We start from the raw sequence: 15430 nt of genomic DNA, 5'->3' as shown, positions 1-15430 counted from the left end.
GTCTGTGTCGCCTATAGTCCAGTCTTGGCCATTGCATTTCCAGAGATATATTTAACTTGAACTTCACACTCGCTATGGGAATTCATTTGGAAGCTACGTCTGACCCTGAGTTGCCATTCGATCATAAGAGTCAGGCCATTGCCTTGTCTTTAACCACTCGACCACCGTGTGCACAGTCACACACACCAGATGGGACGCGTGTTAAAGCCTCAGTCTCCGCAGCTCTGGGCCACGGGACACGGCAGCACACTAGTCCTCTTGTTTTAAACTTCCGTGTCCTACCACAATGCCTTGAGGCAGGTCTGCATAACGAGCTGCTATGGTTGGCCCAAGCTCACATGCCCTGGTCCTCTCACCCTGCGGTGGTAGGACAGGGTGAAAAATAACCACATGTTAAAACAGCTCTTGTTGACTTGGATCCCAATGATAGCCAATACCCATGCATGCCATGTAGATCCACTTCGACTGTGCTCAGGAAGAAACAAATAAATTTTCACTTGCGTGCAAATGTGTTATTTACAGGAAATATGGGGAATTTTGTGATCATACCTACATACACGTGAAGTAACCAATAGTATGTATTTGTGGAAAAATTTGAATATGTCGCAAATTAAATAGCGGGTTCTGGCCGATGTTTGCTCTCTCTCTCTCTCTGCTTTTTTTTTTTTGCTTCTTCCCTGGTCATTCACACACTAACACCCCATCCTTGAACAATGGCCTAGCGGTTTAAAAAGTTACAGTAAAAGTAAATTCTTCTTTGTGCATTGATCTAGCTCTTTCATATAATACATAAGCATATGTATCTTAATTCAAATTTGACTTGACACATGCTGCAGTTCTTCATAAACATTTATACTTGAAACTTTAAACATGCTGCTTCCATAAGCGTGAGTTTGATTTGTTGAAGATGGCTGCAGCAGACTGAATTTCGCAATTTCTAAGGAAAGACATAAAATCAGATAATATAAAAATGTGAATTTCACTTCAAGTCTCATCAAAGCTGAGTTCCAATTTGCTCTTCTGCCTCCACGTAAAGATGTTCTGATTATCTGTAACAGTGCACGCAATCATTTTTTCCCATTTCAACTGACTTTGGATTGCACTTTGCAGTTACAACTTTGGCTACATGTGTACACTGAATGAAATCTATTGAAGATGTATAAAATATTTAGCGTTTAGGTTGGTTGACACTGTCAGAAATCTATTCATTTATTTGTCTGTCAATGTGATTGCAGCTTGAGAAATACTTTAAACGATTTTAACCCCCTGGCTCGCTTCATTGCCATTGTTTTCAGAATTTCCTCAACTAAAGAACTTGACCATTGCAGCCATATTGCAACGAGACTTAACATGCTCGCTTGAGCTTGTCATTGTCTCTTAGAATGGGCCACTTTTATTACTCTGTCCATCTTCCCACATGTCAGTGAAGACAGAAGAACGCTAAAGCCGCGAGGTCAGATACCGAGCCCTGGATGCTCCGGTGAAGCTGAATCGCGTACCGGCAAATGGTATGCAGGCTCATAACGTGCTCCACTCATACAATAGCCAGAGACGAAACAGTTTTGACAGTGTCGAATGCCCTGCCCCGGGGGCCTTATCATCCTCTGCTGCTTGCTTTCCTCCCTCTTCTGTTTCCACCCCCCTGATGCTATCTGTCTGGAGATTTATGCAGAAATGTGCAGCTCGCCGACCTCATGGTCCCCCTCCATCCTTTCTGCGGGGACGCCAGCCTGTCATAAGCTGAGCTATGCAGAGATAGTGAATCTCGTGCTGTTGGCCGAACGTCTTAGGGAGGCTATCTTGACTGTGCTCTTCGAACCGAGATCTTGCTTGTAAGATAAAGGCAGCATTCTATAATCTGAGGACTGCTTAAAAAATATTTATATGTAATATTTTCTCAAGGTTTGTGTAATGTGTGTTGTTTTGGTTAATAAGCAGTATTTCAAATACATCTTTACCTGACAGAACACTTCACTTATACCCTCTGATGTTCTCAGACACTTCCTGCCCATCTGGGATGTTACCCGAGTCCAAAAATACTCATGCTTGATTAAGTCATCTATGTACCTGCGTATGTGTGCTTAAACCGACAATTGGCAGTTTCTTTGAATCCATTCTTTTATTTAATGCCGACTCCACTGAGGGTTGGCTCATCTGACAGCGGTTTGATCCTGTGAAGCGCATCCCGACTCAATAAATAATCTCTGCAGATGCTCGCATAAGTGACGGTCCATTTAATTAGACTAGTTAAGCTTTGAGGCCCAGAGGCCTTTTTCAATGTACCATTAGAGCAACGATGAGAAACAACAACGTCCAGCCTCCCACTGTTGTTGGTAAGCAGAGAACAAATAATGAGACACGGCTGGCCCAGATTATTACAAGGTCTATCGGACCGAGTGGCACCCGAACGCGATGCTTCCCAGCTGAGCTCAGTTTGAATGGATGGATAGACGGAAGGGTTTAGAGATGGATGGCTGAATGAATGAATGAATGTGTGGGTGGATGGTCCGTTCAAACATGGTTCAACGGCCCAAAAAGATTAAACAGTAAGGTTAAACAGGGAAACAGTCAGTGTGGTGCTCGATTTAAATCTATCATGCCAAGTGTGTCTCCATTCCTGCAGTAGGCATTTTATTAATAATCACCTCGGTTACACCTTAAAGGGATACTTGACTCATTGAGCCATTTTCAGCAGTAAAAAGTTCACATTTTATCCACAGTGAATTTCATAACTTCATTATTTTTCATGTACAATTGATACCTTTAAAAACAAATGTTTCCACTTGCTGTCAACTGAACATGACATAACGACCAATCACGGCTCACCTGTTTTCTGTTTTGGTCAGCAAACTGAGCCTTGATTGTTTCCAGAGCAGCAAGTGGAAAAAAATATTTTTAAATTAATTATAGACAAAATATTAACTTTTTACTGTTGAAAATGGCTTAATGAGTCAAGTATCCCTTTAAAATATGTGATTGATTGAAAACCACGTATTTAGCCAAGTTTAAAGTCTTTATTTCATTCTTGTGCTTACCAAGTCACAAAAAAGTGATTGGGAAAGGGAAATGAAGTTGATTGGACAAAATGCTGCAGCAAACAAATTACATTGATTATATATATTACTAGGGCACAGTATAACCCGTGTACTTTTCCTCTGCATTGTGTTCTTTGTTTTTTCAATAAACTGGTCTCACAGCGTCTTTATTGGTCAGCCAACTGTGTGCATAAATGAGTGAGCACAGCGTAACTGCCACATCCTCATAGGCTCTAGCGAGAGTGCCCAATAGGAAAGAAAACAAAACAGTAAAAGAGACAATAAAAAAGGTTGACATAAACATCATACCTGTGTGTATAAACACTGAGTGAGCTAGCGTGTAACTGGCATCCTTTCTGGTTCTCCTAAAGGTCAGAAATAATGTAAGTAAGATGTGTGCTAATTGCCGTTAGCAATATTAACCCAGCCCGTCGACGAAGAACAGCACCAAAATGTCACCTAGCGACTACAAAGCCAGCCCTAAATCACGCAAGATATCTTCAACATCTCATATGTACTATTGTTGTGGATAATAACCACACATGACACAATGAATTTTGTCACTTTGATAATCGCAACAATTAGGAGTGAGTCGCATTCGTGTCCTCAACATAACGACAGCGAGGGTGACCGAGGCTCGCGCACGTAGCATGGCGTCACCACGCAACAGGCATATCAGCTCACATCATAAATACCGAAATATAAATAGTGAAAAAAAATGCATTTAAACCTAATAACAGAAGTGAGTTTGGTGAAATTAATAGTTTGTATACTGTTACCTCAACAGCCCTAAAATCAGCATGCATGTCCTTTTTGCCATTTTGGGTCGCTCTCTTTCTGCTGTAGCCTACGTGTGTGGCGTATGTTGTGGTTCGCGGTCAGCTTCTCTGAAATGTCTAGTGCATGTGACTTTCAACAACACCCAGTATTGCCGGCCACTTTAAACTCGTAAAAGGCTTGGATTTAGGCCTGGTCGGCTAGCTGGCTGGCTGGCTGGCTTTCTGTTTAGTAAACAGCCTTCCCTATATCCGGCTTTGTCTTAGAAACAAGTGTTGGTCAAACAAACCTTTTGTCTGCAGCCATTGGCTCAGCACGCCGCACAAAGTTTCGCCCGTGACAAAGAAGTGAGTGTGCGAGTGTGTAGTTGAGGGACAGAGAAATACAGGCACGGTTTGTTGGAGGGAAAAGATAAGTAGCAAAGCTTTATTAGATGTTTTCATAGTCAAATAAATGCAAATCCTCAAAAAAAAAGACCCAAGTTTCATAAGATAAAGCTTTTCTCTCATTCATGAATAAATACAATCGATTTGTCAACATCTGTCCACTTCTTAAGCTAAGTCACGTGAAAGTCATGTCAATGAAAAATTGACCGAAGAAGAGTTTTAATAGCATCCTCCTCTTCTTCGTCAACATACCCCGTCCTGGTTCACCCTTCACCTCTGTCCAATTCCTGCCTGTGAATACACTAATGACATAAACAGAGAAGTAATCACATTAACAAGCGTTATGGCTGAGGTGCTCTTAAGAGGCACTGTATTGACAGTCCTCAGTCTTCCCAAGGCACAAACGCCAACACCTATAAACACTTTTGAATATTGGCAAAGACCTGCTATTATCATAATCACTTTAGAGGTGTGTGAGTGCTCCCCAGCTCAGGCGACTGATAACTTTTGGAAATGGCGATGACATGTGATGTCCCCATCATCTCCTCTGTTGGTGCTATCCTCCTCTTCCTTCTCCATTTGGAAGACCTGCGTGGTAATCCTGTTAGCTCTTTCTTCCATTAGCTAAATGACTAATATCATTGAGAGCTATGTGGCCTTACCAGGACAAGCAGACCCCGCTGTAAGGTGCGGTGAAGGACGTAACAAAAAATGGAGGTCAAAGTAAGTCACTAAACTTTTCGCTACTCGGCTAGAAAATTAGACGGCTGGATTAGGATGACCAGATTTTCCAAATTAAAATTCGAGACACCACAATTTAGCTGAAATTTAAATAGGGCCTACACCATAAACTTATCATCAAGAAGTTAGGAACTATTTATAACTAATTTAATTGCTTGTCAATCTGATGACTGGTGGTTGTGTTATTATTTTAGCTAATGCTAAATGCTATCTTGGTTGACAGTTCAACAGGGTTAAACAAAACAATGCACTAACCATTATCCAACCTTTTTTGCTCAGTCCGGGGACGTCGAGTCACCTAGGCTAGATGGAGTGGAATAAAATGATATATTTGTGTGTTTTTTCGACTGCTTACACCAATATTTTGTGTTTTGTCTATCGCTGGTATAGATGTGTGTTTTAGGGCACGTTTACAGGACACCAATGTGGTGAAAATTTGAGTTTTATGCTTTGTATTTTGTATACACTACATTATCAAAATGATATCAATTCGCACAGAGCTGCAAAAACATTTATTTTTTGCATGCCATTCTACTACCAAGTGTTTTTCCTCCTCCCTGTTTGTGCTGCTCCAGCAAAAGCACAGACGCACCTTAATGTGAAATGCTCACACATGCTGTTTTTGAAAAATATACATAAACAACCCGTTAAAGTCACTGCCGTTGGCCAGTGGGAAAAACACATGGCAGTAATGTTTTAATGAATCTGTGCAAACTCCCTTCCTCGGAAGATGGTGGCTTTTAATGCCAACGTAAGGACACAGGTGTCCATTCTTGATAGTCTGCACTGTACTGCACTCTTAATGAAAAAAATGGAGCGCAGCAGTAAATCAGTGGCATCACTTGTCATGTGTGCATTAGATTGAATTTGGGTGTTGGGTCACCAGCAATAGAACGTAGAAATGGTCTTAAAATGTATTTTCCAGATTGTATTCTTTACCAGTTTTCAGGATGACCACATTTCATACTTCTTTGTGTTGCAATGTGATGAAATGACTTTGAAGGACTCATTAACCTCCCTTTTCTTTCTTTGACTGTTCTATATCTGCCCTCTGCCTCGACCCTTTTTCATACAGTTAGTTCTTCGGTCTTCCATAACCCCCATCTTTCTCTTTTTCAATTTTAATTTCGGCTTCTTTGCCATTACTCCCCAAAAGACCCCTTTCTCAGCCCTTGCCATGAAATGGTAGCTACAGGGTTGTCAGTGCGGTTTCTCCTTTCGGCTGATCCTATTTCAAAGGGACTAAGAGATTCAGCATTAGGCCAAGCTCTTCTACTCTCCGGTTCTAACGCACCACATACTGGAAGGGGAGAGCCAGACAGGGAGAATGAGTACTTCTTTATTCCATTAGAGGACAGATGTGTTTATAAGATCATTCTTGCCTCACACATCTTGCTGCTTTCCTATGGTATAAAAAGTCCTTCGAGGCCATCAAACGGCATGTCAGAATAATGTTTCTCCTTTTTAAAAACTGTCCTTCTGTCTTTTTGAGGACAGCTATTAAGGGGGAAAAAGTGGGCTTATTAAGATATCCGCTGTCATGCAGCTGGACCTGCTTTGGATTTTTATTTATTTTTTAAAAAAATTTTATGCCCATCAGTGTGTCCACTGCCTTGCTAGAATAACAATTATTTTGTTGCTTGTGGCACGAACACCGACTAATTCCAGGGATGGATTTGTGATTGCACGAGACATGCTCTTTCTGTCACGTAGGAAAATGAATTCACTATAGCGACATGGAAGTGTTGTTGTGTCCTTCACAAACGTGTCATTAGGAATGTCCCCTTCACGCCACACTTCTCTCCTTCCTCTGATCCGCCTTCCTTGCTTTCTTTCTTTACTTCCAAGATCCTGCAGTGCTTTCCCTTCGCCGTCGATTGCAGAGCGTCTCAGAGGAGCCATCCCCAATTCCCCCGCCCCTCCGCGCTCCCTGCGATACGTCTTTTGTCGTTTGCAATAACACCAAAAAATATCTGTTTTCCTCCTCATGCATATACACCATCTGTTCACACGCAGAGCGAGGATATATACGGTATACAGGCTGCTAATCAAATCAAAGTGAACAGTAGACGTCAGGTTATTGCAGCTATAAACCATAAAAACACACATTGTCTCGGGAAATGCGTGGATAGCCAAAGTCAATATTATGAACAAATTGCATTTTTGCTTGTGAGAGAGGGAGAAAAAAACATGTATGGACAATTGGCTGTTTATGATGGAAAAATTCCATAGTGGGTCAAAGCCCCTTGCAGGTGGCAACAATTAACTGTAATTTTTTCAGATTGTAATGATCCATAATTTACCCGTATACCCCCTTCCAACTCCTTTCACTCAGAAGAAAAAGGTTTGCATGGAGGTTTGATTGAGTGCACATTTTAAGCCATGTTCTGGTCTTTAAAAGAGATTGTTCGGAGGGGGGCCACGACGGTTATGAACACATGAGATAGAAAAGAAGCACACTAAACACCATTTGGTTCCTATTATTGCTCTATCCACAACATCTTTTCTCTCGGCAGCAGTCCCCTCTTACTGTCCCATCATCACCTCTTTGTCTCGCTGCCACAGCGGGTTTAAAACATGCAAGCCTGTCCACCATCTTAGGGATCGCTCATACACACAGTCACACACTCGGGCACTCTTACGTCTTCCTCCTACTTCTCCTTGACCACCATATAACAGTCATTTTGTTTGTTCTTTTGAAAATGACTTCAGAAACTAGTCCCCTGGTTAAAAAAAAAAAGGATAAGGAAGCCAAGAGATGAAAGACGATGCACATTTGCAAGTGGCGGATGCGTTTTATTTAGCATATCTCTCACTTCTGCTTTCCCCACCTTCTCCTATTCTATTCACCTGAGAGGATTTAAATAAATCCAGACAGCATAAGATATAAAAGCAATGCATGAAATGCATTTTGAAAAGTGCTTTTCCATTTTGCTTATAGTGAGAATCTGTGCTTAAAAAATAAATAAATGCTGCTTTATTTTAATAGCGTGCAATTGTATTTAAATTCATAGTTAATATGCAGCATTTTATGCACCATTTACTCTGTAAAAACAGAAATAGGTGGTGTGTTTTGGGAATGCATTGTCAGGATAACCTCGCGTTTGTGTACTAGGACTAGTTACAGAAAATATCTTACGTGTATTTGCAGCTTTAGAATTCTCTAATCATTGTTTACCTTTCAGTAATTTTATAAATTGTATGCTATTTGAAATATTAATAGAATATCTATGATTTTCTTCAATCAACCCGTGACAAAGTAGGCCCGAAAGTCTCTTAGCTCTAATAGATAAAATGTTTGAGCTTAATAAAACAAGTAATAATAAACACACTTATAACAATATTATGAAAGCATACTTTCATTTTAAGAGATCATTTCCATAATTATATGTTAAGCTACAATATAACTATTTTAAAATGTGCTACAAACTGCATTTCCATTACAAACTGTGGAATGTGTCGTTTCAATTGTAACCAATGAGCAACTAAATAATGTCCTCCTAATTCCAGCTCCTTAGCCTAATTTATCTTGTCATGATATTGCCGTACTGGTTTTATTTATCCGGTCAATTCCTGACATTTATAAGATGTTACAGTTACTTAATTAATGACGTTTTAGGAGCAGTGACATTGCTCACTCAACAAAACACTGTGTTTTTGTTGCCTTGCTGACCGGTATAGTAATCGCTCATGTGATGTTCTCTTGTTCTTGTTAATGTATGATGTGTTTCCAGGCCTGCTCCCTATATCTGACTCGACTACACTCACATTTCGATGACTTGTTTTGAGGAACTCAATAAGTTGTTTAAAAAGAAGGATGGAAGAATTTCTGGATGTATAATTTTAAAAATGAGCTAATTTTAAAATTGCTGGTTTAGTGGTCCTTTCACATGACTTTGGTGAGGCAGTGTGGGTTCAGTTTCCACTCAGTTTTGGGGTGAATGTGAGAGGAAATTGTTGTCTCTTTTCTACATGTGCCTGCCTTCAACCCAATGTCAGCTGGGATGCACTCCAGCTCTCTTGAGTGGTATAAAAAAATGGATAACAGCATAAAATAGCCTTTTGTATATATTTTTTATTCATTTTAAATCTAATGTAAAAACCATACAAACCATCCTTATTTTAATTTTTGCAATTTTCATTTAACCTTTATTTAACCAGGTTGGTCCTGTTTAAAAAAAACCTATTTTTCAATGGAGACCTGGCCAAGACACACAGCAGCAAAAGAACACAAAGTTACAGACATACAGTACAGAGTGAGACAAATTAAAAATGTACAAAGTACATTATGTTGGATTAAATTATCAATAAAATTGTTCAAACAGCCAAGCTAAAAACATTAACACTGTATGGAAGCTGTTTCCATGTCTTTCAAATTAGATTTAAAAACATTTAAGGACAACAGTTCCTTAAGCTTTAAGTCATTCTGCAAAAAAATTTCAATAACATTTCGTTGTTTTTTCTTTTTTTGACAGATAAAGATGAGCCCAGCAGCTACACCTGCACCACATGCAAGCAGCCCTTCACCAGCGCCTGGTTCCTTCTCCAGCACGCTCAGAATACCCACGGTTTCCGCATCTACCTGGAGAGTGAGCCAGGCAGTCCCCTCACCCCACGTGTAGCCGCTGCTCCAGGGATGGGGGGTGACTGTGCCTCGTCCCAGCCTCCCCTTCATGCTGTGCACCTGGCCGAAGGTAGTCCTTACAGCCTGCTGCGAATGCCAGGGTCTGGTTCCGGACGAGATTCGGTATCGACTCCTCGAGAGGGCCGTTATCCCCGGACTCCACCACTGTTCAGCCCGCCCCCGCGTCATCACCTTAGTCCTGATGACCTGGCGCTAGCTACTCACCATCCTAGCGCCTTTGACAGGGTGATGAGGCTTAATTCGATACCACTTGAACCTCCCCCAAACATGGACTTTTCCAGAAGACTGCGTGAACTGGCTGGAAACGCCACAGGAGCCTCACCTCCTCTCTCCCCTAATCGGCCCAACCCTATGCAACGGATTCTTCAACCATTCCAGCCAGGTTCAAAGCCTCCATTCTCCGCAACACCGCCTCTCTCCACCTCTCAGTCACCTTCCGGTTCCAGGTCTACCCCCAATGCCACATCCAACTCAGCTCAACCGGGCACGCCATTAAAGGCAAAGTCTTGCGAGTTCTGTGGGAAGACATTCAAGTTCCAGAGTAACCTTATTGTGCACAGACGTAGCCACACAGGGGAAAAGCCATTCAAGTGTCATCTGTGCAACCACGCATGCACGCAAGCAAGCAAGCTAAAACGACACATGAAGACACACTGTCAGAACAAGTCTTTGGTGCTCAATACCAAGTCAGAAGATGGCCTTTCGACGGCCAGCTCTCCTGAGCCTGGTACCAGTGATCTGATTGGCAGTGCCACTGATGCTCTCAAGTCAGTGGTGGCCAAGTTCAAGAGTGAGAACAATGGTCTGATGACTGAAAATGGAGAAGAGGAGGAAGAGGAGGAGGAAGAGGAGGAGGACGAGGAGGAGGAACAGGAGGAAGAGGAAGAAGAGGAGGAGGAGGAGGAAGAAGAGGGTGAGGAGGAGGAGATGGAAGGTAAGCCTGTGGTTCGAGAGCTTGAAAAGGACAGGAATGACTATCGCTTTAGCCTGAGGTTAGAAGGGGCCCGCCACCACCAGAACAGTGTGGCCCTGCACCCTCGGCGTCGGAGCTCCTCGCAGGAGCCGGCTGATGACGATTCGGCAATGGAGTCAGACCGAGCAGAGGATGTGACAACAACAACAATGAATGGTCTGCGACCTTTATCCACTGACGGTCTATCCAGGAAGTTGTTGGGTGGCGCCATTAGCCCAGGTTCCCTTAGTCCTCTGTCTAAACGTATCAAGGTGGAAAAGGATCTGGACCCCTCGACGCCCACTATCGCAAACTCAGAAAACGTCTATTCCCAGTGGCTAGCGGGCTACGCTGCCTCACGACAACTCAAGGACCCCTTCATCAACTTTACCGGTGGAGATTCCAGACAATCGCCCTTTGCCTCCTCATCCGAGCACTCGTCGGAGAATGGCAGCTTGCGCTTCTCCACTCCTCCCGGCGAGCTAGATGGCGAACGGGCCGCTTCGGGACGCAGCGGCACAGGCAGCGGGGCCAGCACGCCCCACGGCGGTAGCGGCAACGGCAGGCCGAGCTCCAAGGACGGCCGCCGCAGCGACACCTGTGAGTTTTGTGGGAAGATTTTCAAGAACTGCAGCAACTTGACAGTGCATCGACGCAGTCACACTGGAGAGCGCCCTTACAAGTGTGAGCTGTGCAGCTATGCCTGCGCTCAGAGCTCCAAGCTCACGCGCCACATGAAAACCCACGGACAAATGGGAAAAGACGTTTACAAATGTGAAATATGCCACATGCCTTTCAGTGTGTACAGTACTCTAGAGAAACACATGAAGAAATGGCACAGTGACCGTCCTTTAGCGAACAACATAAAGACCGAGTAGGCAAAGAACAGCACGCTTTCTCTTTCAGCTCCTTTGGCTAAAATGCAACCCTGCAACAGATGAACGGAAAGGACGACAGGGTCAGACAACAGTACACAGTACAGCCCTGTTATCGTTCCCAATACTCTTGTATGAAACAAAACTTTTTGAGCCTTTCTATTGTGCAATAATTTACACATTTTATATCTTTTTTTTGTAACTGGACAGCATGCTCGGTGTGTTTATGGCTACTCTAAACTATCAGTGACTGGTGGGTTTGGTTGTACTCGTGTTGCTGTTGATCCTTTTGATTTAGCCAACCTATTTGAACCCTCGCTGCAGACGGTCCATCCTCTTTTACATATCATGTACAGTTTTGTTTCCAAGCATAGTGGAACGGTGTCATATGATTCAAACATCAAGAAAAGCAGGGTTACATTCAAAACTGATCTTTGTGAATGATTTTCCATGCAAGATAGACGTAAAATACCTATATGTACATAAATATATATACAAGGATTGGGCTGCCTATGAAATGCTAGGCACTAGCACCATGACTTATTTCTTTTACAAACAATGAAATTAATACTATGGTGTAAAATGAGAACAAAGAGTGCCTTGGCTATTTTACCTGCAATTAGTTAATCCTCCTTTTGCTATAAACTCGGCGTTTCACATGTAGACGATTACAGGACATTTTGCGCACATATGGAATAAACAGGTCCTTGCATCAAGCATCTGTACAACCCTGCCATGTTGTGACTGAGCAGAGCATTAAGAAACCAGCTGAAACTAAATTGAAAAGAAAAAAAAAAGTTTATTTCTGGTCAATCATTTATTTGCCTGACTCGTGTATATTTTCATTCATCAGATTGTAATTCTGTTTACTGGCATGTTACATGCTCAAAAGGTTTGTGGAGGTTTTGGGTTTCTGGTACATGTGTATCATATTGAAAGGGTACTCTGATTAGTTGTTTTAACCAACGTGAAGCTCTTAATTTTCCAGAGTCTTTGTTTTCTTTGAGAATGAAATTTTTTTTTTGTGCGTGTGTTTAAGTAACACAGTTTTTTAGTTTCATCCGAGCAGTCTGTGTAGCCAGCATTAACATGAAGACCACAGAATCGGTAGCATTCTTTTTTTTTTTTTTTACATCAAGCATATTTTAATTTTGGTGATAGGGATACTTGGTGTGGGTCCGGGTTATGGGTAGGGAGTAGCTATAACCGGGTGTCTCTACAATTCAAAAATTATTTGCCCTCTTTATTCTTTTGACTGCATTAGATTTCAACATTTTTATAAACTCACATTGGTAATGCAACTAATGTCCAAATTTAAAATATATAACCTCCTCCACACACACACACATTCAGCCATTTTTTTAAATTACTTGTTGTAACCCATTTTAATTGTAGTATTTCCGCTAATCACCCTGCTTTTATTTTATTTAATTTTTTTTAATGATTATAGCACTTGTCACTCTGCCTACAGTCTGTATCTGTCTCTCTAATCGGAGGTACAGTCGGTTGAGTATAAAACGAGGACCGGATTACATATCTGGGACTACTTACGTGCACTGTTCCGTTTCCCCAGTTTACAGGTGGATGCTCAAGGGAAAAACTTGGCTCTTGCGCTGACTGATGCAGTAACTGTTGTGTCATTTAGAAAAAAAGTAGTAGAAGAAGAAAATTCACTTAGAACCTCTGATAAATATGTCTCGAGAGCGAAACCTCAGTTTGGTTAAATTGGGTATCAATGCAGCAAATCCCATTGAAATGTCCTGCATCATACATACTGTACTTAAAAATATACTCGTCAGTACAGAAAAAATAATTAAAGATTTTTTTTTTCTTAAGCTAACTAAATTGTGTTGCTGATTTTCAAATTACAGTACACGTCAGTACACATCATTGTCTTTTGGGGAGAGTTTTATTTAAATTGTATTTTTGATTTGTGTTGTTGATTCTCTTTCCTGTCTTGTTGACATTCAGGACTTGATCACTATGTATTGAATTGTAATGAACATGTCGTGTATCGTTTTTGCCTTTACTGTACACAAGTCATCAGGTTGAACAAAATATTTTGCATCGGGGGAGATATATGATAAATAAATATATAGAGAGAACTTAAACACATAGGAAGATGCACACTCATGTAAGTTCCTAAGTTCAAAATACATTTATGGTTGACTTTTTTTGTATTTAGAATTGCATTTGAAATTAATGTTCACTTAGTGTAGGCACTTATAGTATTTATGTTGGAGCCTGTATTTTTAATGGTTTTGCCTGTACTCTTTAAAGGTTTCAATGTACCCTTTTTTTCTGTAGTGAAAAAAATCCCAACAAGCTGCCACCGTATATTTTCTTAATTTGGCAGGATAATATAGTGTGAATAATTTGTATGCTTGAAAATAAGTATGTTTTTCAAAACTAAAATGTTGTGGTGTTCTCCAAGGGTGAGAGGTCATATGATGACTTTTTCAGGCAGTCCTGCTGGACTTACCACAATGAGGTAAAAACAGGTGGTTGTACATATCTTTTTTGTTTTTATATGTTTTTCTCCTGCCATTTTATATGCAGTAATACAAGCTATTGTTGGGTTTTATTCTTAGCCAACTTTTTACTGTCCTTAAACATGTACCACCTGAAAACATTCCAGCTGTTAATGAAAATGAACTTTTTTTCATATGCAAGCAATCCATTCTAAATCTGAAAAGCAATGTTTTTCTTTTGCTGAATTTTAAGTCGTTATTTTGAATTTATTTCCTGTTGTACTTTACTTTGCCAAAACAACCACAGTGCTTGATTTACATAGGGTACAAGTCATACCATATGCAAGTTATATTGTCAATATGAGAAAATGATAGAAAGAGGTTTGCTACCTGTTATTGTAGCAGATGGTACTAATGTACATCCACGTTTCAGCCTGATCCCAGTCTGTGTTCTGTACTCTTATCTGCTATCAAGTGAACTTGAAGTTGACATTGGTTGACATTATTTATTATGACTGTACACCCACATTCAGTATATGCTCTGTTCAGAACAGCGTCACAGCAAAATGTGTCTGCATATTGACCACCCAACACCCCTGCCCCTACCTTTGTGGTGAATTCTGTTGGCTTGGTTTCTCTGTTTGATGACCAAAGGTCACATATCAACATTTAAGAGGTCTTGGTCAGCATACAAATGTTGTTATTATTTTTCAGTTATGGAAATGCCACTGTTTTCAGCTGTTGCCTGCATTTTTCTCTTCACTCAGCCATTTTGTCTTGGGAAAAAAAAATAAAACGTATGACATACATACTGTATTTGATTTTGCTGTTTTTGTTCTTAGTACAGCAGACACTGGAACCTCCAGAGTCCACATCAGAGGCATTGCTTGAATTCCCTTTTATTTAGCTGTTGTTTATTCCAGGTTCTCAGCAATGACAGGCCATGCATTTGGTACCGGGGCCTTTAGTGGTGATTTACCTGACTTTCAATTCACCTCTAAATACCACTATCACATTGTAATTAAAGAAACCATCAGTATTATACAAAGTTTAATATAACAGCATACAACTGCGCCATACGATCAACTGGAACAGTTCAGAATCAATGTTGATCTAATAACTTGACAAAATCACAATCAATCAACATTTGACTAAAATACATCATACTCACCAGATATGCTTTATTATTAAATGTATTCATGTGTGCAAATCACTACAGACGTCAAACCTGAGAGTCAAACCTGGTTGTAACAACCAACCAATAAGAGGATGGGAAAATAGTGACGCTCTTGTAGGCCAGGCAAATTTGAAATCTGATTAGTCAGTACAGTTTACTTTACGTGAGCCAGCAATACTGGTACTGAAAGACCTGAGAGACCTGAAATCTGACAAAAAAAATAAAAGCTAAATCTAACACCCATATAAAATGAATAATAATAATAATAAAAATTATTATTATTATTAGGAATAAAATAACTTCATGGAGCAAATATTGGAATGTAGGTCAGTGTGTCTAATAGTGTTTATGCAAACAAGAAAAAAAATTGC

At 40.7% G+C, this 15430-nt stretch overlaps 1 protein-coding gene across 1 annotated transcript in view; it reads left to right on the top strand.

Annotated features, from left to right (window-relative positions):
• LOC144055593 (BCL11 transcription factor A-like) overlaps nt 1-14698 on the top strand; it is a 43541-nt gene extending 28843 nt beyond the window's left edge. Inside the window, exon 3 of the mRNA XM_077571708.1 lies at nt 9415-14698. Within this exon, the coding sequence (XP_077427834.1) occupies nt 9415-11414 (2000 nt within the window). The 3' untranslated portion in view covers nt 11415-14698. The remainder of the gene's footprint in view (nt 1-9414) is intronic.
• The last annotated feature ends 732 nt before the right edge of the window (nt 14699-15430 follow it).

The sequence above is a fragment of the Vanacampus margaritifer genome, chromosome 7, assembly GCF_051991255.1.
Source record: "Vanacampus margaritifer isolate UIUO_Vmar chromosome 7, RoL_Vmar_1.0, whole genome shotgun sequence".
Taxonomy (NCBI): domain Eukaryota; kingdom Metazoa; phylum Chordata; class Actinopteri; order Syngnathiformes; family Syngnathidae; genus Vanacampus; species Vanacampus margaritifer.
Note: the sequence above shows the minus strand (reverse complement) of the source record. Positions and strands in the feature narration are given on the sequence as shown.